This window comes from Myripristis murdjan, chromosome 22, assembly GCF_902150065.1.
Source record: "Myripristis murdjan chromosome 22, fMyrMur1.1, whole genome shotgun sequence".
Taxonomy (NCBI): domain Eukaryota; kingdom Metazoa; phylum Chordata; class Actinopteri; order Holocentriformes; family Holocentridae; genus Myripristis; species Myripristis murdjan.
Window position 1 is genome coordinate 1359184 of NC_044001.1, and position 23566 is coordinate 1382749.

Sequence of the window (23566 nt, forward strand, 5' to 3'; positions counted from 1 at the left end):
TGCTGAATCTGCCACAGTTAAAGATACAGCACTTCTGCTTTGGACAGCAATTTAACATCGCCTCCAAACTCTAATGTTAACTTTTAGTTTGGTCATTTCCAACATATTAACTCACCTTCACCCAAACACAGGTGTGCTTGTAATCTTAATATATAGACCTCTTAAAACGCCTTGACATCTAGAGAAACATAATTCACGTCTATGAATACAGGTGTATTGAATGTCTGAGTGATGATTGGCTGGTTGGAATTTAGGGGGCGGGACTTAGGATCGGTCAGGTAGAGATGAAAGAGAGACGGTCCAAAACACTGGGGGAACTGGCTCTAGAATAATTATTTCTCCGTGTTTTACCCTCAGTTTAGAGCCGGGCTCACGTGGGGTTTCATTTGAGTTTGATTCTCTAAATTTTAGTTCCAGTTTCCCACTCGCTCAGGATCAGAACGAGGTTCTTCATGATGTCAAGCAGGTAAATGCAGTTTAGTTAAAAGTTAACCTGAATCAATCACACTGTGACCTTTAACCCCGCCCCTCCCAGGTGTGCAGTGCCTGGATCGCCAGCGGGGTCGTCAGTGACCTGCGTGACCTCCGCCGCGTCCACCAGCTGCTGGCCTCCTCATTGGCTAAAATCCAGGCAGGGAAGGACACGTCCAGCCACCTGTACAACGAGGCTGCTGCTACCATGGAAACGCTCGCCGTCCTCAAAGCCTGGGCTGAGGTGGGCGTTCCCTCGTTACAGCTGAAGTAGTCACTGACTCCGTTTACCTGCACACCATATTCTGATTCAGGTCAATATTCCGGTTAAAACAGGAACATGCCAGGGGTCTGATTCAGAATATTTTCCAACCGGAATATGTCCTTAATCTGGTTCGGTGTGTTTACATGACTCGTGCACAACCAGAATACTGAGGATATTCCGAATAATACAGGAATATGGTTTGCATGTAAACGTAGTCATTGTTTATTTTTCTGTTCATTATTTTTTTGATTAAGGAGTTAATAGATTGAATAAATTGCTCATGGGAAGTTAGCAGAGCCCAAATTCTTCCTGATCTCTTCAGGAAGAGATTTTTTGGTGAAATGAGTGAGATATTATGGTGATTTGCATATTTTTCCATAGTCACATAATAGTAATACTGGATGTATAAGTGGGGGAGGGGGGGTGTATGTTTTATTTAAAGGGCTATTTAGGTCGTCAACAAAGAAACATAAAGTACCTGACTCATAAACTTTGGTAACAATTTTAATTATAATAATTTTGTGGAGGTTTAAACTGCTGGGGTCAAATTGAGCCCAAACATAAAAGATGTTGGTAAATTAGAACAGAACAGGAGGGTTAAGAGAGCCGACATGAATTTCACGTTCATTTCCAAACCCTGAGGTTCTCATCAGCGTTTCTAATGTAAATTAGATATATTTGTACTTATTGTATATTGTTGTATATTGTATATAGGTTGTAGATTGTATATAGGAATGTTATATATATTTTCTATTTTATCTTTATTTTATTTTATTTATTTATTTATTTATTTTTAACTATTTTATTCTATCTATTTTTACTTGCACAGTGCTGGAGTTGTTGCAATTAGATTTCACTGCTGCACTGATTATTTTTTAAAAAGTCACTTGTAATCCCAGGAAGTTTAATCTGATTTTACAAACTTAATCCAGCCTGAGGACGTTGAGGTTGAAGTTTCAGTAAATCCTGTGGAAATTTCCAGTTTTTTCCATGCATGTGACGAATAAATCTTGAACTCTTGAACTTGAAGAGTGTGTGTCTGTTGTCCTCTTCATGTTTTCCTCCTCCTCCTCCTCCTCCTCCCTCTCCCAGGTTTACATCGTGGCGGTGCAGAGGAGCAAGCAGAAGGAGAGCTCTCCCGCTCCAGCCAATGAGGGATCAGGCTCCGGCTCGGGAGGGGCGGGCCTGCTGAAGTTGGTCCAATCAGATCTGTCGACGCTGAGCCGCCTGTGGTTGGCCGCCCTGCAGGACTACGCCCTGCTGACCCTCCCACAGGAGTACGCATCACAGCTTCCCGCCGCAGGTAGGAGGCCAGGAGGCGAGGGAGGGAGGAGGAGACGAGGAGACGAGGAGACGAGGGGAGAGTGTTGGTTGTGTGATGTGAACTACGTCCCGTTTGTTTTACGTGTTTAGTTTGAGGGTTTCAGCTGATCTGAGGAAGTTCCAGCTAATCTCAAACAGTCTCATGTAATCTGAGCGGGTTTCATCTAATCTGAGGAAGTTTCATTTGGTCTGAGGAAGATTAAATTTGATTGATTTGAGGAGGTTCCATTGAATCCCTGTAGGCTCTGACCGTGCTCTCAGAGGTTTGGACTGATCCTGTGGGACGTCCTGTCGGCTTTATGGCCCTTTCAGATCATTTTAAGAAGGTTCCATCATAGGATGCTTCATCTAATTGTTCATCGTTCATCAGTTTCAGATCATTTTAGGAACCTTCATTGAATCCCAGGACGCTCCAGCCATTTCATTTCATTTATTTGTTTCACACATGTACAAATACAAAGAGAAAGGCGGGGAATCGCATAAAGAAAAAAACAACAACAACAACAACAAAAAACAAGAAAAATATGTGTGAGGTGTGGTCAGAAACCTATAGAGGCTTATACGAAAACCACACCCCAAAAAATACTAATGTTAAGATACACACAATACAAAAATCACAAATACATATTAAATGTTCAAGTTGAAAATATCATGTAAAAAGAAAAAAAAAAGTAAAATCATAATTCATCAATACAAATAGACAATGATTTATACATTAAAAAAAATAATAATATGGAGTGGTTCTATTTTTCTAAATCAACAGAAGTTTCTTTTTGTATATGGACAATGACAAAGAAGAATCAGTTAAATGTACATAGTTAATCCACATAATAACACCACGATATTTAATAGAGAATTGACCACGGGATGTTTTATACAGTGGAAGATGAAGATTTTTGGCTTGTCGAGTTGAGTAATTATGGAATTGGGAATTACTGACAAAATAACATTGAAAACCAAGAGGTAAATCATCAGTCTCATGTTTCAGTTGGAAAATAAATGCACAGACTTGAAGAACGTTGATATCAGAGATGGTTAACAGCTGCAATTTAAAAAAGACGTTTCAGATCATTTTTTAAAAAGTCACGTGTAATCCCAGGAAGTTTAATCTGATTTTACAAACTTAATCCAGCCCAGGGACGTTGAGGTTGAAGTTTGAGTAAATCCTGTGGAAATTTCCGGTTTGTTTTTTCATCATCGTTTGACTGATTGATGGATGAGCGGCGTGTCTGATCAGACGTATTGATCATGTCGTCTCTCTCCTCTCTGCAGGAGGCTCCTTCTACACAGCAGAGACCGTGAACCAGGCCAGAGCGCACTACTCCTCCTCCTGGGCTCCCATCCTGCACGCCACCTCCCTCTGGCTGCACAGCACCGGTCAGCTCTCCTCCCTGCTCCTCATACCTCCTCCCTGCTCCTCAGACCTCCTCCCTGCTCCTCACCTCTCCTCCCTGCTCCTCATACCTCCTCCCTGCTCCTCACCTCTCCTCCCTGCTCCTCATGTCTCCTCCCTGCTCCTCACCTCTCCTCCCTACTCCTCATACCTCCTCTCTGCTCCTCATGTCTCCTCCCTGCTCCTCACCTCTCCTCCCTACTCCTCATACCTCCTCTCTGCTCCTCATGTCTCCTCCCTGCTCCTCACCTCTCCTCTCTGCTCCTCATACCTCCTCCCTGCTCCTCACCTCTCCTCTCTGCTCCTCATACCTCCTCCCTGCTCCTCATGTCTCCTCCCTGCTCCTCACCTCTCCTCTCTGCTCCGCATACCTCCTCCCTGCTCCTCATGTCTCCTCCCTGCTCCTCATACCTCCTCCCTGCTCCTCACCCACCAACCACATTATGAAATGATAAAGCAACAGGACGTGTGTGTGTGTGTGTGTGTGTGTGTGTGTGTGTGTGTGTGTGTGTGTGTGTGTGTGTGCTGCAGGGTTTGTGATGTCAGAGGATGGCCCGGCAAACCTGTCCAGACCGGCCACGCCCACTTCCATGGGCCAGCACGGCTCTGTGGGCGGAGCCAAGAGCCCGGAGGACGTCAGCTCGGACAGACTGCACCTCATCCTGGGTACCAGACTGACCCTCATCCAGTCATCCTGTCATTCAGTCATCCTGTCATTCAGTCATCCAGTCATTCAGTCATCCAGTCATCCAGTCATCCAGGCGTCGTTCTCGTACAGAGAGACTGAACGAAGCCGTTTGCTGGGTTTCAACTTGACAAGCGATGATAATTATTCATCAGTTATTGAAATTAAAATGGATTCATCTTCATCAGGTAATGAGCTGCTTTCTTCTGATTGGTTGCTGCGTCAGGTATCAGCGTGGAGTTCCTGTGTTCTCCGCACTCTGAGGACCAGATGGAGAACATCACTTCCTGTCTGCGAGCTCTGCAGGCGCTGCTGGACGTCTCCTGGCCCCGCGCCAAAGTGGGAAACGACCAGGTACGGACCGCCACCTGCATCTGCACCTGCACCTGCACTGGGACCAGGACCGGGACCGGGACCGGGACCTGTTCTGGTCCTGGATCAGCTTTCATCCTGATGACAGAAACAGAAGCTAGAGAGCCTCCTGATGTTCACACACACACACTAAAACACACACACCCATACTGACATCAGAGGCCTGTCCCATAAAGCTGGATTAACATAGTCAGGCTTTCTCTTACTTATCTGGCTTCACTTAACGAGACATCAGCACTCGGGATTTTCGGTACCATAAAGCCGGCTATCAACTCACTAATTCAACCCAGGCTTTCCAATCTAGATCTGTGCGCGCTCACATAAAAAGGGCGGAGTTTGCTGCATGCGACCAATCGCAGACATGGAAAAATCTATCCGAGCCGCATACGTCACAACCGAGGAGTATACAATAATCATTAATAAATACGAGAAATATAAATCAATAATCCAGGCACAAAGCAACACAGTTGCAGCTGCCAAAAGCCGCAAGGAATGGTGGCAAAAAATCGCCGACTAAGTCAATGCGTAAATTAGTGGGATTATAATCTGACTTCCCCACCATGACGGCACGAGTAGAACTGACTACAGTAACGTTTGTGTGTTCAATAAATGAATGTGTCTCCCACTCAGCCGTACACTCCCGCAGAGGAACTGGCCCTCTCTCACAGTGAGGGGCGACCCTCGCTGGACCGCTGCCTTCAGTTTGAGTTTCAGCAGAATCATCACTTTGATTCAACTGGTTTTGATATTTAATTTTATAAAGCATCTGACGCCTCGTGTTTATTCTGCTGGTTAAAATATTATTTCACTGTCACTTAAAGACTGTAAAACATTTGGCACCAACTCTCATGTGGACTTTTCAGGGCAGCCAGCCTAAATACTAAATATGAGCAAACTAATGGAAACCTAAAGGAGCCCAGAGGCTGGCGTGTAGCCTATTTTATTAAACTTTTATTTAACCCTCTGAATTAAATTCCCCTAATTTATTTTCATAAACATTAAAAAAAAAAAAAAAATTAGGCTACATCAGTCTACAAGATAAATTTTTGGTTGGACAGTGCAGTCATGAGTAACAAAAAAAAAAAAAAAAAAAAAAAAACAAACAAAAAAAATAGCCTACAAGAAGAATTGTAAAATGTATTAATTTGAATTTTATAAAAGAAGAAGAAAGGGAAAATGGGCAGGCCATTTTCCAAGAGAGCTGATTGGTCAGTAGGTGGGGCTTTTCTACCTGCTGAGCTCTTATCCTGAACTTAACCTGCTCCGGAGCAGGTCAGGTGTTCAGCATACGTTACCACGGCAACGTAGCCCGATAAAAAGTAAGCCACCTTTATGGTACAGAAAAGCCAGGGTTAAGCCTGAAGTTAGCTCGCTAAGCCCAAATCCAGCTTTATGGTACAGGCCTCAGGTCAACAGCTGTAATTCAGTGAACTCAAAATGTAAACAACAACAACAACAACAACAACAACAACACTTCTACTGCTACTAATAATGATTCTAATATGTTTGGAGGAGGTTCATTTTAAAAGGAATTTTCTTCTACCATAATATTCTCTACAAGCTTTTTCTGCCAGTGCACTGACAGCCTCTCTCTCTCTCTCTCTCTCTCTCTCTCTCTCTCTCTCTCTCTCAATTTTTTTCAATTTAAATAGCTTTATTGGCATGACAAGGCAGGTCTTATATTGCGAAAGCAAATAGCAGTGATAATGACAATAAAAATAAAATAAAATAAAATAAAAATAAATTAATTAATTAATTAAAAAAAGGAAAAATAAAAATAAATAAACAAATGGATAATCGACTAGTGATACAATGTACACAATAACAATATAGATATAAACAACTTAACTTCTCTCTCTCTCTCTCTCCCCCCTCTCTCTCTCTTTCTCTCTTTCTCTGTCCCCCCCCCCCCCCCCCCCCCCCTCTCTCTCTCCCTCTCTCCCTCTCTCTCTCTCTCTCTCTCCCTCTCTCTCTCCCCCTCCCCTCCCGTCCCGTCAGGCTCTCAGTGTGGAGCTCCTCTCAGTCCTCCACAGGCTGATGGTGACCCGGGAGGCGGCGGCGGTGCAGCTGGCCGTGTTGGACCTGGTGCGGCAGATCGTGACGGCGGCGCAGGAGCACGTGAAGGAGAAACGCCACAGCGCCGAGGGTGAGCCGTCGCCTCTCTGCACGCGTGCCCCTCCTGCAGGGCGAGCGTGAACCTCCCCGTGTTAACACTTTATCGCTCCTCCCAGTGGACGACGGCGCGGCGGAGAAGGAGACGCTGCCGGAGTTCGGGGAGGGACGTGACACCGGTGGCTTGATTCCCGGTCGCTCGCTGGTGTTTGCGGCGCTGGAGCTCTGCCTGTGCGTCCTGCTGCGCAAGCTGCCTCAGCTCAGCCCCCGCCTGGCCGGCAGCAGCTGCAGCGGTAACGTCCCGCGCACCACGCCCTCTCTGCACAAACACACCGCACAGGAAACCTTCCCAAACACTTAAAGACAGAGTGATGGCGCTCAGTGGAGGTCAGACCTCCACCAGCCGCTCCGCCGTTCATAAAATCCACCGCCTCCACATCAGAGTCGATGAAACAAACAGGAATTATATGTTTTGTATTTATGTGTTTATGTTAAAATAATTACTTCCTAAATTACCTTTTCACCTCTTTCTGTTTCATTGTTAGCAGGACATCTCCAAAAATTATTAATGGCTGTGTGTGTGTGTGTGTGTGTGTGTGTGTGTGTGTGTGTGTGTGTGTGTGTGCAGCTCCTGCAGGTTCCGTCTGGACCCTCAGTGACAGTGACTGTCACCTGGTGTCGTCGGCTCTGGCCGTCCTGTCCGACCTGCCGTCCATCTGCTCACCTGAGGGTCAGAACGCAGTTTCCCATAATTCCCTGCAGTCTGTACACTGAAATATATCAAAGTGCCCAGATTTTAAAAAATCCCATACACACGTGTACCAGGAGCTTCTGCTGTTATTGTTGCTAGTTAAATTCTGAAAAATTATGACAATTTTTTTTTTCGTTTTTGTATAAACAGAACGAGGTCTGGGCCACTACGACAGAGTCAGAGTGGAAAAAATAAATTAAAATAAGGTCAATAAAATAAATACATTTAAAATTAAATAAAGTAAAAAAATAAATAGATAAATAAAATAAATTAATTTAAAAAATGTCTTCAAATTGTGTTCATCGTCACTACATTTATGGCATCAGATAATACTAATTATAATTATAGAAACATCTTGAGCTAAAAATTTGCAGCTGCATTGTGGTGTAAGTGTAGCCACGTGATGTCAGAAGAATAACAGCTGGACAGATGTGACCCTCCTCGGACTGAGGGACAGTGACGTCAAAATAAAAAACGTGTCTAAGCTCGGTTTCTGTCTGCAGTAACATCTGTCTGCCACAAGGTGGAGACACGTAACCCGATTGTATCAGAAGAGAGTACTCAACGGCGCTGTCGTCACTGTGCGATAATCCTTCTCAACTTAATGTCAGAAATCTATTTTTAATGATGCCTGTTGGTGTGAAATATCCATTTTTAATCCAGCGCACGCCATTTGCACTTTATTTTGAAACTGAATCCAAAACAACAGAGAGACGGAGAGCAGATGGAGCGCGTCAAGCTTTTTAAACTCCGACAGGAAGCAGGCAGGAAGAGATTAAACTGCAGCCTGGTGGGATTAAAAAAAAAAAACTGCAGGCTTTTCTTTTATTATTGTTTCTTCTAACATTTATTCCGTCTTCATTGATTTGCCTTGTGATTGGCTGTAATCTGTGCTCGTGCAGGCAGCGTGTCCATCCTGCCCACCGTGCTCTACCTGCTGCTGGGAGTCCTCAGAGAGCTGGTCCACCTGCCCGGCACACACACAGGTGAGCTCACACACACACACACACACACACACACACACACACACACACACACACACACACACACACACACACACCATGAGAAATCACACTGCACCAGACTAGACTGGTGAAAAGTTTCTGTTAATCAAGCAGAGAGATTTATTATTCAGTTTGTTTATAATTTTCTTATTGTTGTTTATCGCTCGGTGACTCGTTGTGTGTTGTCTCAACACACACCGGCGTCTCCAAATCTCTCTGGCACAGAATTAGATGTGAGATATTTTTTGGAGCTGCTTCTGCACAGCTGGAAACTTGGCAGTAAAGTTTTGGATTCTGATGATGTGTTTGACAGATTTTGCAGGCGGACTGACCAGCGTGTGTTTGTCTCTCAGGTGCGGTGGTGTCGGTGGGGAGCGGGGGGGTCGGGGGGGTCGGCGGCGGGGGCAGCGGGGGGGCGGCAGGTCTGTCCCTGCTGGTCCAGGCCAGCCTGCAGGCTCTGAAGGCCGTGCTGTCGTCTCCCATGAGCCGGCAGGAGAAGAGCCGAGGAGCCTGGACCCTGCTGCTGCGCTCGGCCCTCAACACACTGCTGGGCTACTGGGAGCCCGGTACGCACACACACACACACACACACACACACACACACACACTGCTGTATACATCGCTGTAATATGATTGTAGGATTAATGCACGTATTTTAACCCCCTGAACCCCAAACCCGCGGGCGGGATAGAAAGACATGTATTTTTTAAAAAATCGCCAAAATTTGAATTTTCCGACGGTCCCTGAATGCAACATGTCCGACTACCGTTTAGCGGTAGAAAAAAGGACGAAACTAAGCCTAAAAAAGCGATTTTCATTCGAATCGTTTTATTATACATGCTTCATTCAACAATTCGCCAAAGAATAGTCGTTTACTCAATCCAGATCATCCAAAAAACAAAAAATTCTGTGGTCTTCAGTGGATCTGAGACATCTTGATTGATTCAGGTGAGCCCAACAGTCGCGTGACAAAAATTCACTGAATTTCAGTGTGTAGGCAGCAGTAGTAACATGGAAGGGCACAAGGCAGTAAAAACGCCTAAGTTTATACAGGTTGGAAAAATGTTAATATTTCAGGAAATACATCATGTGAAGCCCTACTTTTTTTTTCCTGGATCAGTGACACTTGTGGGCACCTGAAAAAATGTTCTGTACATTTATTCCAGTTTTTATCGATTTTTGTAAAATAAATTATCCAAAAAAATCAGTTTGCCCTTTTTATTTTTTTTATTATTTATGGCACTATAACTCTTTCATACTGTGTGAAAGACATTTTTGAATGGCTTCAGGTGATAGCCACAGCTGTGCTGTTTCCATAGAGGTGCAGCAGAAAAACAAGCCCACAGTGAGCCAAAATGTGAGGGGAGCAGAAAACACCCAAAAACTGCTTGGGGTTCAGAGGGTTAATGTAATTCATTTTTATATTCACTTTTTTCCAACTTTATTTAGCAATTTTCAAGATATACAAACATTACAAAACACACACAAACACACATCAACCCCCCTCCCCCCTCCCCTCACAACCAGGCTCCAAAAACAGAAATAACTAATTTGCAGTATAGACAGAGCCATTTTCATACAAAATGACAGGAACATACAGTTAGAACAGCTTTTCTTTTCCTTTTTTTCCTTCTTTCTTTCTCAGAGAGTCAATGAAAAGGCACTTTTTCCACAAAGTCTGTGAAAGGGCTCCATGTTAGTGTAAAATTCTTAATTCACATGTTTTGAAAAAAATCTAAGACATGTTTTTATATTTCTTATTTTCCCTTTCTACTTCTTAAACTTTCTCTCATGCTTACACACACATATATATATATGTATATATATATATATATATATATATTTGTTTCTCTGGAGAAACAGCAGCTGAGCCTCTTTCCTCTCAGGGATCAATGAAGTCACTCTGACTGAAGTGACTGAGAGGTGGATGTTTATTTGGCATGAACTCGGTTGTTTGACTGATAGTGTGTGTGTGTGTGTGTGTGTGTGTGTGTGTGTGTGTGTGTGTGTGTCAGGGGACCCGGGCTGCGTGGTGGACCAGGTCAGTCTGCTCACTGCGTTGACTGTCTTCCTGCTATCGACCGCTCCCGACGTCTGCACCGTCCAGCCGCTGCACGCGCTCAGTCTGCAGCGCTTCACCGCCGCCATGGACGCCAAGGACCCGCTGGTCAGTACAGCTGTGTGTGTGTGTGTGTGTGTGTGTGTGTGTGTGAGTTTGTTTTCTGGGGCCAAGACATAGAATCATGATTACAACAGTTCTCAGAATTCCTTCCAAATGTGTCCATGCAAACAGCACACACACACACACACACACACACACACACACACACAGAGTCAGTAAACAGTCTGTAAACACAGTGTGTGTGTGCGTGTGTTGCTGCTGAGTGGCTCCAGTTGCAGCTCCAGCATTTGAAACATGTGCAGCGTTTCAGGCTCAGCGCCGGTCAGCAGGTCAGTGTTTCCATCCCAGAATAGAGTGGTGAAGTCCCGCCCACCCACTTCCGGTACATGGGTCCTCAAAAGCAAAAAATTATGAATGCAGTCCAATGGGTAGATAAAAATTATTTTCTGGTCCCGTTTAAATTGTGCCATGGATTTCACACATGTTGTTTGTGATATTTAGAGATCATTTTTCACGCAAAGAAGACTACAGTTTAGCGCCAAGAATATTAATAATGTTAGGTTTTGTGTGAGCCCGCTTTGTGAACTACAACTCTTCGCTGCTCTCGGTGCGAATGATATACGTCACCACCCGCACTGGAAGCCTACAACAGACATGGCCATTTCTCTGCTCCAGCTGAGTTTTTGAGGTTCTGAGTTTTTCCGCCTGATGGCGGGGTCCGCTCGCCCTCCCGCCCGGCGGCGGGGTCCGCTCGCCCTCCCGCCCGGCGGCGGGGTCCGCTCGCCCTCCCGCCCGGCGGCGGGGTCCGCTCGCCCTCCCGCCCGGCGGCGGGGTCCGCTCGCCCTCCCGCCCGGCGGCGGGGTCCGCTCGCCCTCCCGCCCGGCGGCGGGGTCCGCTCGCCCTCCCGCCCGGCGGCGGGGTCCGCTCGCCCTCCCGCCCGGCGGCGGGGTCCGCTCGCCCTCCCGCCCGGCCCGGCGCTCCGTCGGCCCTCGGAGACGCGGACAATCGGGAACAAAACACACCGGCATCTTGACTTGAATCTGGATGGAGGGAAACGGCGATGACGTGACGTCACATACGCGACACAGCATGTAGTCTTTCTAATTGTGTTTTCTCAACAGCATTTAACTGAACAATGGAGCAATAAACGGTCAAACTCTTGACATGAAAATTTGTTATTTAAGCCTATAAACAACATTTGTGTAATCCATGGCATAACGACGGGGGGACCAGAAAATAATTATTTTCTGTCCATTGAAAACCATTCATTTTTGTCAAAGTGAGGCTCTGCAGGTGAATCCAGGCTCAAGCTGCTGCTCCCAGTGCAGCCCAGCAGCTCTACTGGTCCCACTGGTCTACATGTGCACCCGGTCCAGCAGCTCTACTGGTCCCACTGGTCTACATGTGCACCCGGTCCAGCAGCCACAGCTGTTCTGTCGTGTGCTGCTGCTGTTTTTCACTTTGCCCGTTCAAATATTGTGTCATTTGGTTTTATTTGGTTTAATATTGCTTTATATAACCTATATAACTTCATATAACTTCGTTTTTTGTATGCTTTCTTTCTTAATCGTTTTATCTGTTACTTTTATGCTTTTTTTTATCCATTATTTTTATCTTTTGTTTTATAAGTTTGTTTTTGTTTTTTGCTGATTATTTGGTATTTAATAGTTCTCCTGCTTTCTGTCATTTCTCTCTGTTAATGAGGCATTTTGTACCGTTAGTTTTGAAAGTGCCACATAAGTAAAGTTTTATTAACATTAGTAACAACATATAGGTGTTATGCATCTCCTTTTAATCAATCAATCAGTCAATCAATCAAACTTTTACAGAGCACTTTTCATACCAAAGACACACACACACTCATACACACACACACCCAAATTTAAAAATACTGAGGAATTAAAAACACTGACCTAATGACCTAATTTCCCCTCCGGATCAATAAAGGTCACATTTTCTCACAAGCCCTGTTTGTAAAGCCACTCTGCGTTTAGATCAATGCTGAGATTAATACGACTGATTCTAATAATACTAATCCGTACTAATCCAGCATGTCTTCCTGCTGCAGGTTGTCAGTCGGTGCTATCAGCTGCTGGCGTCGGTGTTCCAGGCTCAGTCGGCCGTGGCCGTGCCGTACATCCAGGCTCTGGGACCGCACCTGGTCCGACACCTGCAGGTACTGAACCAGACTCCACCTCAGCAGAGATTACACCCAGAGCTGTTATTACAACAAACCAGAGATTACACCCAGAGCTGCTACTACAACAAACCAGAGATTACACCCAGAGCTGCTACTACAACAAACCAGAGATTACACCAAGAACAGAGATCACACTGAGAACGGAGATTACACCAAGAATAGAGATTACACCAAACCAGACATTACACTAAGAACAGATTATGTAAGACTCTGAAATGTTTCTAAAGAAAAAATAAAATAAAGTAAAAGAATGTAATCCTGTTTTTTCCTGTGACTCGCTGACTCTCTGATGTTCCTGCAGGAACCGGATGATACCTGAATATATGTTATTTTAAATTCAGTGGTTGCATCACAGCTGCAGTTATAATCCTTCTCATCCTCAGACGGTGGAGCGGAGCCGGCCTCAGAGTCCAGAGGAGCTGCTGGGAGCTCTGGAGGGGATCAGAGCCATGGAGGCTGTGGTGCAGGCAGCCGAGCAGACGCAACGTGAGTCCCACCCTCAGGGCCCAGGCCCCCACACCGGGCCCCCACACCGGGCCCCAGGCCCCCACACCGGGCCCCAGGCCCCCACACCGGCCCCAGGCCCCCACACCGGGCCCCTAAAGTTACATAATAAGAAAGAAATCTGATGAAATCTGATTGAGCATCATTGATCTGACAATTAAATATATCATTTGATTCATTCAGCCAATAATTACAAATTTAGCTTAAGATTGTTTTTATTTATTTATTTATGGCAAATTTTGAGGTATTGCACATTTTATTTTTCCCTCCAAATTTTCTTCTAATTTTTAAAAATATATTGTTTAATAGAATAATGTTCACTTGTGAATTTGAAACGGCAGTACAAATGAACAAATATTTAATTAACATTCTGACATTAAAGATATCTTTTAACAATCCCAGAAAATTCAAAACAACCTCAAAATTTGCAAAAAATATATTTAAAAAATCTTTGTAGTTATGAAACTGGTGTATGATATATTTAAAGGTCAGGTGAGTGATGCTGGATCAGATTTCTGTTTAAATGCTTTTGAAAATGATGATCTCGAACACGTCATCCTTTCCTCTCGTCTGTTAACCGTTTCTGCCTCTCAGGTCCTCAGCTGGCGGCCATCTTGCTCCCCATCCTCATCTCCTTCTTACTGGACGAGAACACCCTTGGCTCCGCCCCCGCAGCGTCCCGCTCCCTCCATGAGGCGGCGCTCAAGGACCTGATGCGTCTCGGCCCGCAGCACTCGGCCGTCTTCAGGTAACACGTTTTTTGTTTTGGACCTGGAGAAGTTTGTGGTCCTTAAGACTCAAAAATGTAGACTTTGTTTCAGTAAACCTCAGCAGAACCCTAAAGCTGGTAGAGCTCAGTAGAGCTCAGTAGAGGACAGTAGAGGACAGTAGAGCTCAGTAGAGGACAGTAGAGCTCAGTAGAGCTCAGTAGAGGACAGTAGAGGACAGTAGAGCTCAGTAGAGCTCAGTAGAGCTCAGTAGACGACAGTAGAGCTCAGTAGAGGACAGTAAAACTCAGTAGAGCATATTAGATGACAGTAAAAGTCTCAATAAAGGCCAGTAGAGGACAGTGGAGCTCAGTGGAGCTCAGTAGAGGTCAGTAGAGGTCAGTAGAGGACAGTAGAGGACAGTAGAGCTCAGTAGAGGACAGTAGAGGACAGTAAAACTCAGTGGAGCATATTAGATGACAGTAAAAGTCTCAATAAAGGCCAGTAGAGGACAGTAGAGGTTAGTAGAGCTCGGTGGAGCTCAGTGGAGCTCAGTAGAGCTCAGTAGAGGACAGTAGAGCTCAGTAGAGGACAGTAGAGCTCAGTAGAGGACAGTAGAGGACAGTAGAGCTCAGAAGAGGACAGCAGAGGACAGTAAAACTCAGTAGAGCATATTAGATGACAGTAGAAGTCTCAATAAAGGACAGTAGAGCTCAGAAGAGGACAGTAGAGGACAGTAGAGCTCAGTAGAGGACAGTAGAGGACAGTAGAGCTCGGTGGAGGACAGTAGAGGACAGTAGAGCTCGGTGGAGGACAGTAGAGGACAGTAGAGCTCAGTGGAGGTCAGTAGAGCTCAGTAGAGGACAGTAGAGCTCAGTGGAAGACAGTAGAGGACAGTGGAGGACAGTAGAGGACAGTAGAGGACAGTAGAGCTCAGTAGAGGACAGTAGAGGCCAGTAGAGGACAGTAGAGCTCAGTAGAGGACAGTAGAGCTCAGTAGAGGACAGTAGAGGACAGTAGAGGACAGTAGAGCTCAGTAGAGGACAGTAGAGCTCAGTAGAGGACAGTAGAGGACAGTAGAGGACAGTAGAGCTCAATAGAGGACAGTAGAGCTCAGTAGAGGACAGTAGAGGACAGTAGAGGACAGTAGAGCTCAGTAGAGGACAGTAGAGCTCAGTAGAGGACAGTAGAGGACAGTAGAGGACAGTAGAGCTCAGTAGAGGACAGTAGAGCTCAGTAGACTCCGCTCTCCCCCCTCAGGTCTCTGATGGCGTCGTCTCCTCACCTGAAGGCGCGTCTGGAAGCCGCCGTCAGAGGAAACCAGGAGAGTCTGAGCGCCAAAAGCAGCTCCAACACGCCGACCGCCAGCAGCAAGTCCTCGCCCAGCATCACGCTCAAAACCAACTTCCTGTGACACACCTGGGGCACACCTGGGGGACACCTGGGGCACACCTGGGGGACACCTGGGGATACACCTGGGGCACACCTGGGGGACACCTGGGGACACACCTGGGGACACACCTGGGGACACACCTGGGGACACACCTGGGGACACACCTGGGGGACACCTGGGGACACACCTGGGACACACCTGGGGGACACCGGGCACACACCTGAGACACACCTGGGGAACACCTGGGACACACCTGAGACACACCTGGGACATACCTGGGGACACACTTGGGGGACACACCTGGGGGACACGTGGGACACACCTGGGGACACACCTGGGGACACACCTGGGGAACACCTGCCCCACTTCAGCATATTTCGGGTGTTTTGAGGTGGGCGTTGTCGGGGTCCAGGTGGTTTCCGGGGCTGTGAGCTGCTGCCGCCGTGTCGGAGGAGAGCGAGCTGAAGTGACGCCGCGTCCTCTCGTCTTCCTGTCCCACAGAGCCAATCCGCTGGTGTTTTTTTTCGTCCCTCCTCCTCCGACGCGGCGGCAGAGTCGCGGCTCGGCTCCCAGCAGGACGCTCAGCTCCGAGAAGCTGAACAGGTAGATCCGGCGTCGGCTGCTGTGAGCCTGCAGTTCACAGGGTGTCCCGGTGTCTCCCGTTGTCACGGCAACAGCTGTAGCGTTCACCGCTGATTCTGTCTCACAGCGGAGAAAAACCAGGCGGTTGTTTTTGTGTCGGGTCTCGTTGCTGATTGGCTGGAGGCTCGGCTGCGTTGTGTTCGCCGAGCGTTTTGGGAGGAGCCCCTTCCTGTGTAGCTGTTCTGTCAGTTTCAGTGTGTGTGTGTGTGTGTGTGTGTTGGTGTGTGTGTGACGGTATTTCTCTGCTGTGCGTCAGGTTGTGTTTGGAGGTCAGTTTAGAGAAATCCCGAGCATGTGAACGCCTCGCGGAGAAACCACACATAACCAAATAACCCCAAGTCTTCAGTGCTATTAACCATTAAACCAAACGACGAGCGATGAACCTCCCCACAGTGAACGTGGAGCGTTTGTTTCACGTCTCTGCGGTGCCACATGGGTGGAGTTTGCCACGCACGATGACAGAATGAATAAAACAGACCTTCTTCTTCTTCTTTTTTTTTTTTTTTAAATCTTTCAACCTCACAGAGCCGCCATGTTGGTCCAGCACTTCTTCTCAACTTCAACAACTCCTGAATGTCACGTGACGTTCAGCAGGAGCTCCGCCCCCTCATCAGCCCACTTCCTGTTGGCTGAAGGTTTGGGGGCGTCGTTGAGACATCTGGAAGCTGATTGGCTCTTGTTTTTTTTTTTTTTTAACAGATAAATAAAGTTGTGTTTTCAGAAGCAGCTGTATCTGTGTGGACGTGGTGGGAGATCACTCTAGTGTTTTTTTTTTTTTTTTTTTCTGTGGCTGTCAGCTCATCTGGCACGATGAGCTCCACCCACCTGGCACGGCAGGCATGACAAAACAAGCTGAAGGGGCCCCGTTCATTAAAGCATCCCAGGTGAAACCCTTCCCTGAACTGTCTGCTGCAGATTTCCTGAGGAAAAGTGTGTTGCACAAAGTGTGTCTGAGGATATTTTTGTACACGACTCGAGTAAATAAGGTTTTAGCCTGAAGTGAACGTCACAGGAGGAAAACTTCAGGAAGCTGCAATCAAAACACAAACAGGACCGAGTTTTTTTTTTTTTTTTTTTTCTTTTGAGTCTGTTCGCTGCAGACTGACTCCCCTGAAGTCAACAGCACGATAAGCTTCAGTTCCTACATCAACAACATGAAACAGAGGTCACAGGTTACCTGACCCCAGAGTGAAGAGCTAGGAAACAGTAAAGAGGACTTTTATTTTGTAGTAGAATGTAGATTCACAATCTGACAGCTGACAAATCACATAACCGTGCTAACAGGTCGACTGACCCGAAGACGTCTCTTGTTGTTAATGGCAGTATGGTAGCCTGTAAAGGACAATTTAGCTCTGAGCAGCACTTTAGTTTACCGTGGCCGAGGTCACATGATGCAGCAGCTCCTGTTTGATTGGACAGGCTGCGGTGCTTCCAGAATGTACTGATGATCTGTGTTCTCATGCAGGAATAAAGTCACTCCGACTCCCTCAGTGTCCGTGTTCAAGTCTCTGACAGAAACTGAACAAGTGATCATTACAAAAACAAAAAACTTAGTAACTGTCATGTCACAATCAAAGAGCCATGCTTTTTTTTTTCTAAAGTATTAATTAAGTTAAATTATTATTATTATTATTATTATTATTCTTATCATTATCATTATCATTATCATTATTTATTATTATTGCTATGATTCTGGCAGGCAGCAGGCAGTGTGTGTGTGTTTCAGAGAGTGTAAATGTCCTCCGTGGTGAGGCCGACACACAGGACGTCTGCAGGTAGAGGAACCTTCCTCTGCACACCTGAGCGTCCAGCCGGCTGTTCAGCACATCAAGGTGACGCTCGTTACAGGATGCCGTACTTTAATATGAAAATCCCGTCTCTGGAAAACTGATTGTGTGACATCACACTGTACCAGCAGGTGGGAATAAAACACCAAACCAATGAAACGACAGGTTTGTGAGCAGCCCCCCGGAAATACATCATCTTTAATTAGAATTTAATGAGTAACGGATTAAATTTCACCGTTATCTTTTATTTCTCTTTGATGGCAGATAAACTGTTTTTCTGTAAAGGTTTAGTGAAGTGACTTCATCTCCTGTGTAACTTTCAACAAAAAGACAAATGATCAAATAACTCACCACAAAAATGAGTGAAATTTTTAATAAAAATACTCTTCACATAGAAGCTTCATGAGATTATGACTGCAATTAAAAGAGAAGCTTTGATGATCTGACTGATAACTGAACCGTTTAATAAGAAACTTCAGAGGTTTCTCAGTGGAACTGCAGCGTTTAAAGTGGCACTGCTGATGTTTTAAGGCTAAATATTCCTGCAGTTGTGAATTTGATGTGGCAGCAGCTGTCCCCAATCAGGCCAGACTGAATCAGAAAAACCCCTCAGAGTTGGGACCAAAAACACCAGAAAAATCAGATCAGGAGACTTTAAAATGATGGTCAAGAGTCAGGCAGGTTTATTTCCATTCAAGATCTTCAACAGAAACAATGAGTCAGTCCCCAGGGAAGACTGACTCTTACCTGGCCTGCACACCTGTTTCTATACTGTTCTAAGGCCCCTCCCAACTCCTGTGGGCCAGCCCTCTCTATTTCTTTATTTGGTTCTATTTTGGCATCAAAAACAATAGTGTCATCCTTGATTACATCTTGATTACATCAGAAACAATGGAATCATGTCTGGGCAAGTCTAGACAATTAAAAACAGGCCTGAGCTAAGCTGAAATTTTTAGAAAGTATTTTTAACACACAAACTTGAATTTATGATCATTTCTTAACCCGTGCTGATTGTTTTCTAATCATTGTGAGATACATTAACTTTTATTAGCTTAGACAGTGTGGTATTTCAGAATTACTTCCACAATTTATATTGTGGGAGGTCACATTCAGCTTTGTAGTGTGTTTTTATGTTGGTGCTGTTCTTTTAAAATCACATTAAACTCCACTGAGAGCTGGAAAAAAATTAAAAAGTAAACATGAATTGGACAAACTGAAGTGAAGTGAACTGACACACACACACACACACACACACACACACACACATTAAAAATTAATTTAGAGCTTTAAATATTCCATACATTCATTTTCTGCCGCATTGTGTTTTATAGTGAATGTTTTTGTAAACTTTATTTTGAAAAGCTGTGTGACATAAAGCACGAAGTTATAAAACGTTAAAAGTTCAGATGAAGTGTGTGTGCCTCTCACCTGGCCGGACAGCAGCGCCGCCTGCCGGCCGCCGCAGGGCGCTGCCTGGCACCGGGATGCTGCCTTCAGGCGCTGTCGGAAACATCGCCATTATGACGACAGGCTCAGCTCAACGAGCCAACAGCGTGATCAATAAGATCAATAAGAGTATCAATAAGAGCTGGAAACTTGTGATTATTCCCTGATACCTGAGGACGACACGTGGCGTTCAAGGGAAACAGATCAGCAAACTGACGGCCGCGTGATGGATCATCATATATTTTCATTTAGTACAAATATTGGTATTTAGGAAATGTCATTGATCACCAAAACTGCTGATGTCAGCCACATTTCAGGGAAACAGTGGAGCAAAGTGACTGATGACAGATGGGATGTTGTTATCATTCTAGTGAATGAGATTCATACAGGAAAAATTCATACAAATAAATGAAATGTATATGTTTGTATATATGAATTAAATGAATAAATCACGGTTCGGTTCGTGCCTCGGTTTTGAAATCACGGTTCAGTTCATTTTGGTACAGTAAAGAGGAAAAAAAAAATGCAAAACATAAAATCGCTTCTTATTAACTGTGAACTTTTGTAAACATTAATACTTCAGAAAATTTCCTAAAACAAAAAAATATGCCTGTAAGTATTTTCAGTGTTGTTGCTGATGTTGTTCTACAATCAATAAGAACGTCTCCAATAAATTCAACAAGATATTAATCTATACATGTCATTAACCAGCTGGCAGGGCACGGAGCTGTCTGATAGGATTAGTTATGACCTCGGAGTGAATATCAGTTGTTCCTCTGCCTGATCTCTTCTCTAAACGCTTACATATCACATAAACTAATTAAACGGAAAAACAAAAAAAAAACAAACAAACAAAAAAAAAAACAAGAGCACATCTCGCCTCACTGTAACCTGCTGACTCGGGGGGGAAAAAAAGTAGAAAGTTTTATCGCACGGGTGTGTTTTGTGTCGCCCCCTCCCACAGCTCGGAGCTCCGGGCGGTCCGTGAACGCGGCAGAGGCAGTCCGCTCGGCTCTCCATTTCAGTCGCTGTTTGTCGCCTCGCCTCCACTCTGACCTTTCAGACCCGTTTAAAAGAAATGGGAACGCTTTAATCCCCCCCACCGACAACGATACACTCGGCTCGGCTCTCCGCGTCACGTCGGACCCAGAAGACCATCGTTTAGTTTGACTTCTTCGCCCGTGAGCCGAAAAAACGGTGAGTGTTGATCCGCAGGTAAGCCGAGCAGGGCCGGGGTCTCCCGCGGTGCGCGGCCGGCGGCTGCGGCGCGGCCTCCGGCTCTCCTGGAACTCGAGCCCCGCGGTTCCGTCTCCAGGTCGCAGGCCGCGGCCGTCTCTCGCTGAGAGGCATTTGGTGAAAAAATGCGGGTGGAGGCTCCGTGTTTCACGGCGAGGCTTCCCCTCACCGCGGCGTTTTCCACCCAGGAGAAATAACGCGTGTTGAAGTGAAATAAAGGAGCCAGCTGCTGTGTTTCAGGGTAGCTAGCGTGGTGCTAACGTCAGCAAGCCGGCTAATGCTAGCTCAGCTCTCCGGGTTTGGCTGCTTGGTGGTTTTTTTTCTCATCTGTGTTGGATAACAAACCAACAAACAGCCGTTTCCAGGCCTCTCGGGTTCCTGGTTAGCAGTGTGGGGGATTTCCTGGCTGCTTGTGGTGATTTTACCGGCCTGTCAGGACCAAACGTGCTAGCTAGCGTTAGCAAGTTTAAACTGCAGTCAGCTAAAGCCTGGAAACTGGCAACAACTCCGGATCACTCAGGAGCCATTAAGGCTCAGCACCGAGTTAGCCAGCCAGCTAGCCAGCTCCACGTCTGTGATATCCTCTTTTGGTGTGTGTGTGTGTGTGTGTGTGTGTGTGTGTGTGTGTGAGAGAGAGAGAAATGATGAAAGAGCCAGGCTGCTTGTGCTGTTAGAAGATGATGAAACTTGGGGACACACAGCCACCTTTGTCAGATATGGCTGAACCATGTAATTTACACAGACTGGCCTACTTTCTAACACTGGATCAGCCTGAGCCCACTCTCAGGAGTTTTCTTCACCAGTGCCTACAGTTTTTTTTTTCCCCCCAGTACTGTTAAAATATTTGTAGTCATGGCACATTTTCATACCTCAATATTTATGACATATCTTGACAGTAATATGATATACAGCATGACTGTGGGGGCACATTGATATGAAATGTTACTTCACAAAATATTTTTTGAACAGACGAATCACTGTCTTTGGCTAAACCCTAACCCTAAATTTGATATTGTCATATTGTTTCCTTTTGAGATATTAATATCATGCACGTTCATATTTAGACAACAAACAATAATAAACCGTTCAGCTCCACTTGTGAGGCCCTTCAGATAAAACATCTGCCAAGTGGAAAATCTTTCTGTTGGGAACCTTTTTTATTCCCAGTCAGAAATGATTGAGTCACTGGTGTGTGAGGGGCCTTGTGATTGAGTTTGTGTTTGTTTGAGAAATGTTGCCCCGGTGTTGTGAAATGACAGACATTGTTCTGTGGCGACAATGAGCTCCAGAGTGTGAATGGACTTAAAAGGAAGAAGTGGGGGCAGCGGCTCAGATTGAGTCCTGAGGAAAGCTTGTTTTGCTGCTGATCGCTGACCTCGATCTGGATTCAGAAAGTGGACACAGGACACCGCTCGGAGGCCTGAAGGGGGGGTGAAAGCCGAGCCCTCGGGCCCGCCGGCTGGCCGGAGCGCAGCACTGCCCGGGCCAGGAGCAGAGGCGCAGGATGCAGGTTGTGATTAATCTGTTGATAAGAGGATCTGTCTCCCCAAAGCCTGTTTATAGCCGAGCAGACAGACAGACAGACTGACTGACTGACCGTCTGTCCGGCTTCAAATTAGCCCTAATCAACTTAGCCCGGACCCACAAGACTGCCTGTGTGCCGCCCTGCAGCCCAGCCCGGCTCCGCTGAGCTCCTCGTGCATTCCAGAGATGCTGCAGAGTCACAAATTCTGACGCTTGGCGAGAAAAAATGAACTGCAGAAACTCTTCAAGTTCACATGTCAAGAAGGAAAGTCAGGTGACGGTTCTCAGCCTCAAGCCCTCTGAGCTGCAGCCGTCTGATGTCCGCGACATGTTGCAGCAACACCATGCACATTTACTTCACCCACTTCACCTGAACACAGAAACGTGACCTGTGAAGTTCAGGTGCTGCGTTTCCTGCTGAACAGGAAGCCAGATGTGACTGAAGCAGCAGGACTTCACCTGCCTGCTCGCACACCAGAAAGCTCAACTTCATCTTAATCAGTTTGGAGTGACCCGGAGCAGCTGCTGATGCCCAACTCCACTGTGACTTCTTGGATGGAAAAACTCACCGGCCAATCAGAGCAGGTGTAAGGCGGGACAAACGATGTTGATGTCATCAAGCTGCGCCAGAGCCGGAGAGATCACAGCCTGTTAGCCGACGCTGGCTAACAGCAGAACATGGTTGAGAAAGTTTGAGATGCCGCTTTCGACATTTTTTTCTTTAGATGAATTCAAAGTGAAGAGAGTCGAAGCGGGGCAGTGTTGTAGCTGAAGCCGTTCTGAGAGGGAAGATGTTTTTTGGATTCAAGTTTAATTGAATTAATTGAAGGAGCCCTGGTCTCTTTGTTAGAATCAGCCCGGCTTCACCGACTCGTTGGTCCAGATGGTTTTTAAGTGACTTCTTGGTGATGAAGAGATTCTCTTACATTTGTTGACAGACTGGGCAGGAAGTGTCGTCACTGACTGATGTTTTTGTCGTTTGATAAAGTTGCTGAGGTGGTCTGCAAACTGGCAGCAGCAGCAGCCGCCGAGTCGACTGGAAACTGTCCCAGCTGCTGCTGGTCGGTTAGTGGGATTCAAATCCATCCGCCTGCAGAAGTTTGTGAACAAATTGAGACTGAATAATGGAGTAGAAACGGGACGGTCACTCAGTTAAATGAGGTTAATAAAAAGTAGAGAGTGAATGAGCAGTAACATACAGAGAGGTTGTCAACACGATTAACATAACCTGTTCTTTAACCCTTTTAACCAGCGGCTTCCTCTTTATAGATGCCTGCTGCATGTCTGAGCTTTGTTTTTAAAGCCACAAAACTTCATATAAACTCTCGATTTGTGTATGTCATGTCATTTAGTATAATTGTGATGTAACTTCTTAAAGCTACTTAAAAGAGAATTAAAGGGAAAATCCAGGGGTTAGAGAGCTTTGTGTCGTTTTGTCAGCTTTAACAAAATGTCACAGTTTCTGTTTGAGTGGAAAAAGCTTTTTTCAGCTTGGTGGGGCGTAAGCCGGGTTAGATTAGGCTGAGTTCTGGGCTGAGCTTGAACTTCGGAGAGCTGGAGTGTGTGTGTGTGTGTGTGTGTGTGTGGTGTTTACTGGCATGTTTATTCATGAATTTACTTTTTTAAATC

General features: G+C 45.8%; 2 protein-coding genes across 3 annotated transcripts in view; both read left to right on the forward strand.

Annotated features, from left to right (window-relative positions):
* The window catches only part of heatr5a (HEAT repeat containing 5a), a 41865-nt gene extending 24431 nt beyond the window's left edge, over window positions 1–17434 (forward strand). For both annotated transcript variants that reach the window (XM_030044416.1, XM_030044417.1), the window contains 15 exons: window positions 536–715; window positions 1829–2039; window positions 3332–3436; window positions 3984–4118; window positions 4364–4491; window positions 6508–6655; window positions 6741–6914; window positions 7250–7351; window positions 8275–8358; window positions 8730–8942; window positions 10392–10543; window positions 12567–12674; window positions 13082–13184; window positions 13797–13950; window positions 15170–17434. In XM_030044416.1, coding sequence (XP_029900276.1) covers window positions 536–715; window positions 1829–2039; window positions 3332–3436; window positions 3984–4118; window positions 4364–4491; window positions 6508–6655; window positions 6741–6914; window positions 7250–7351; window positions 8275–8358; window positions 8730–8942; window positions 10392–10543; window positions 12567–12674; window positions 13082–13184; window positions 13797–13950; window positions 15170–15323 — 2151 coding nt within the window. In that variant the 3' untranslated portion in view covers window positions 15324–17434. The remainder of the gene's footprint in view (window positions 1–535; window positions 716–1828; window positions 2040–3331; window positions 3437–3983; window positions 4119–4363; window positions 4492–6507; window positions 6656–6740; window positions 6915–7249; window positions 7352–8274; window positions 8359–8729; window positions 8943–10391; window positions 10544–12566; window positions 12675–13081; window positions 13185–13796; window positions 13951–15169) is intronic.
* A 2706-nt stretch (window positions 17435–20140) lies between these two features.
* hectd1 (HECT domain containing 1) overlaps window positions 20141–23566 on the forward strand; it is a 32174-nt gene continuing 28748 nt past the window's right edge. The window contains exon 1 of the mRNA XM_030044827.1: window positions 20141–20374. The gene's annotated coding sequence lies outside the window, so the exon portion shown is untranslated. The remainder of the gene's footprint in view (window positions 20375–23566) is intronic.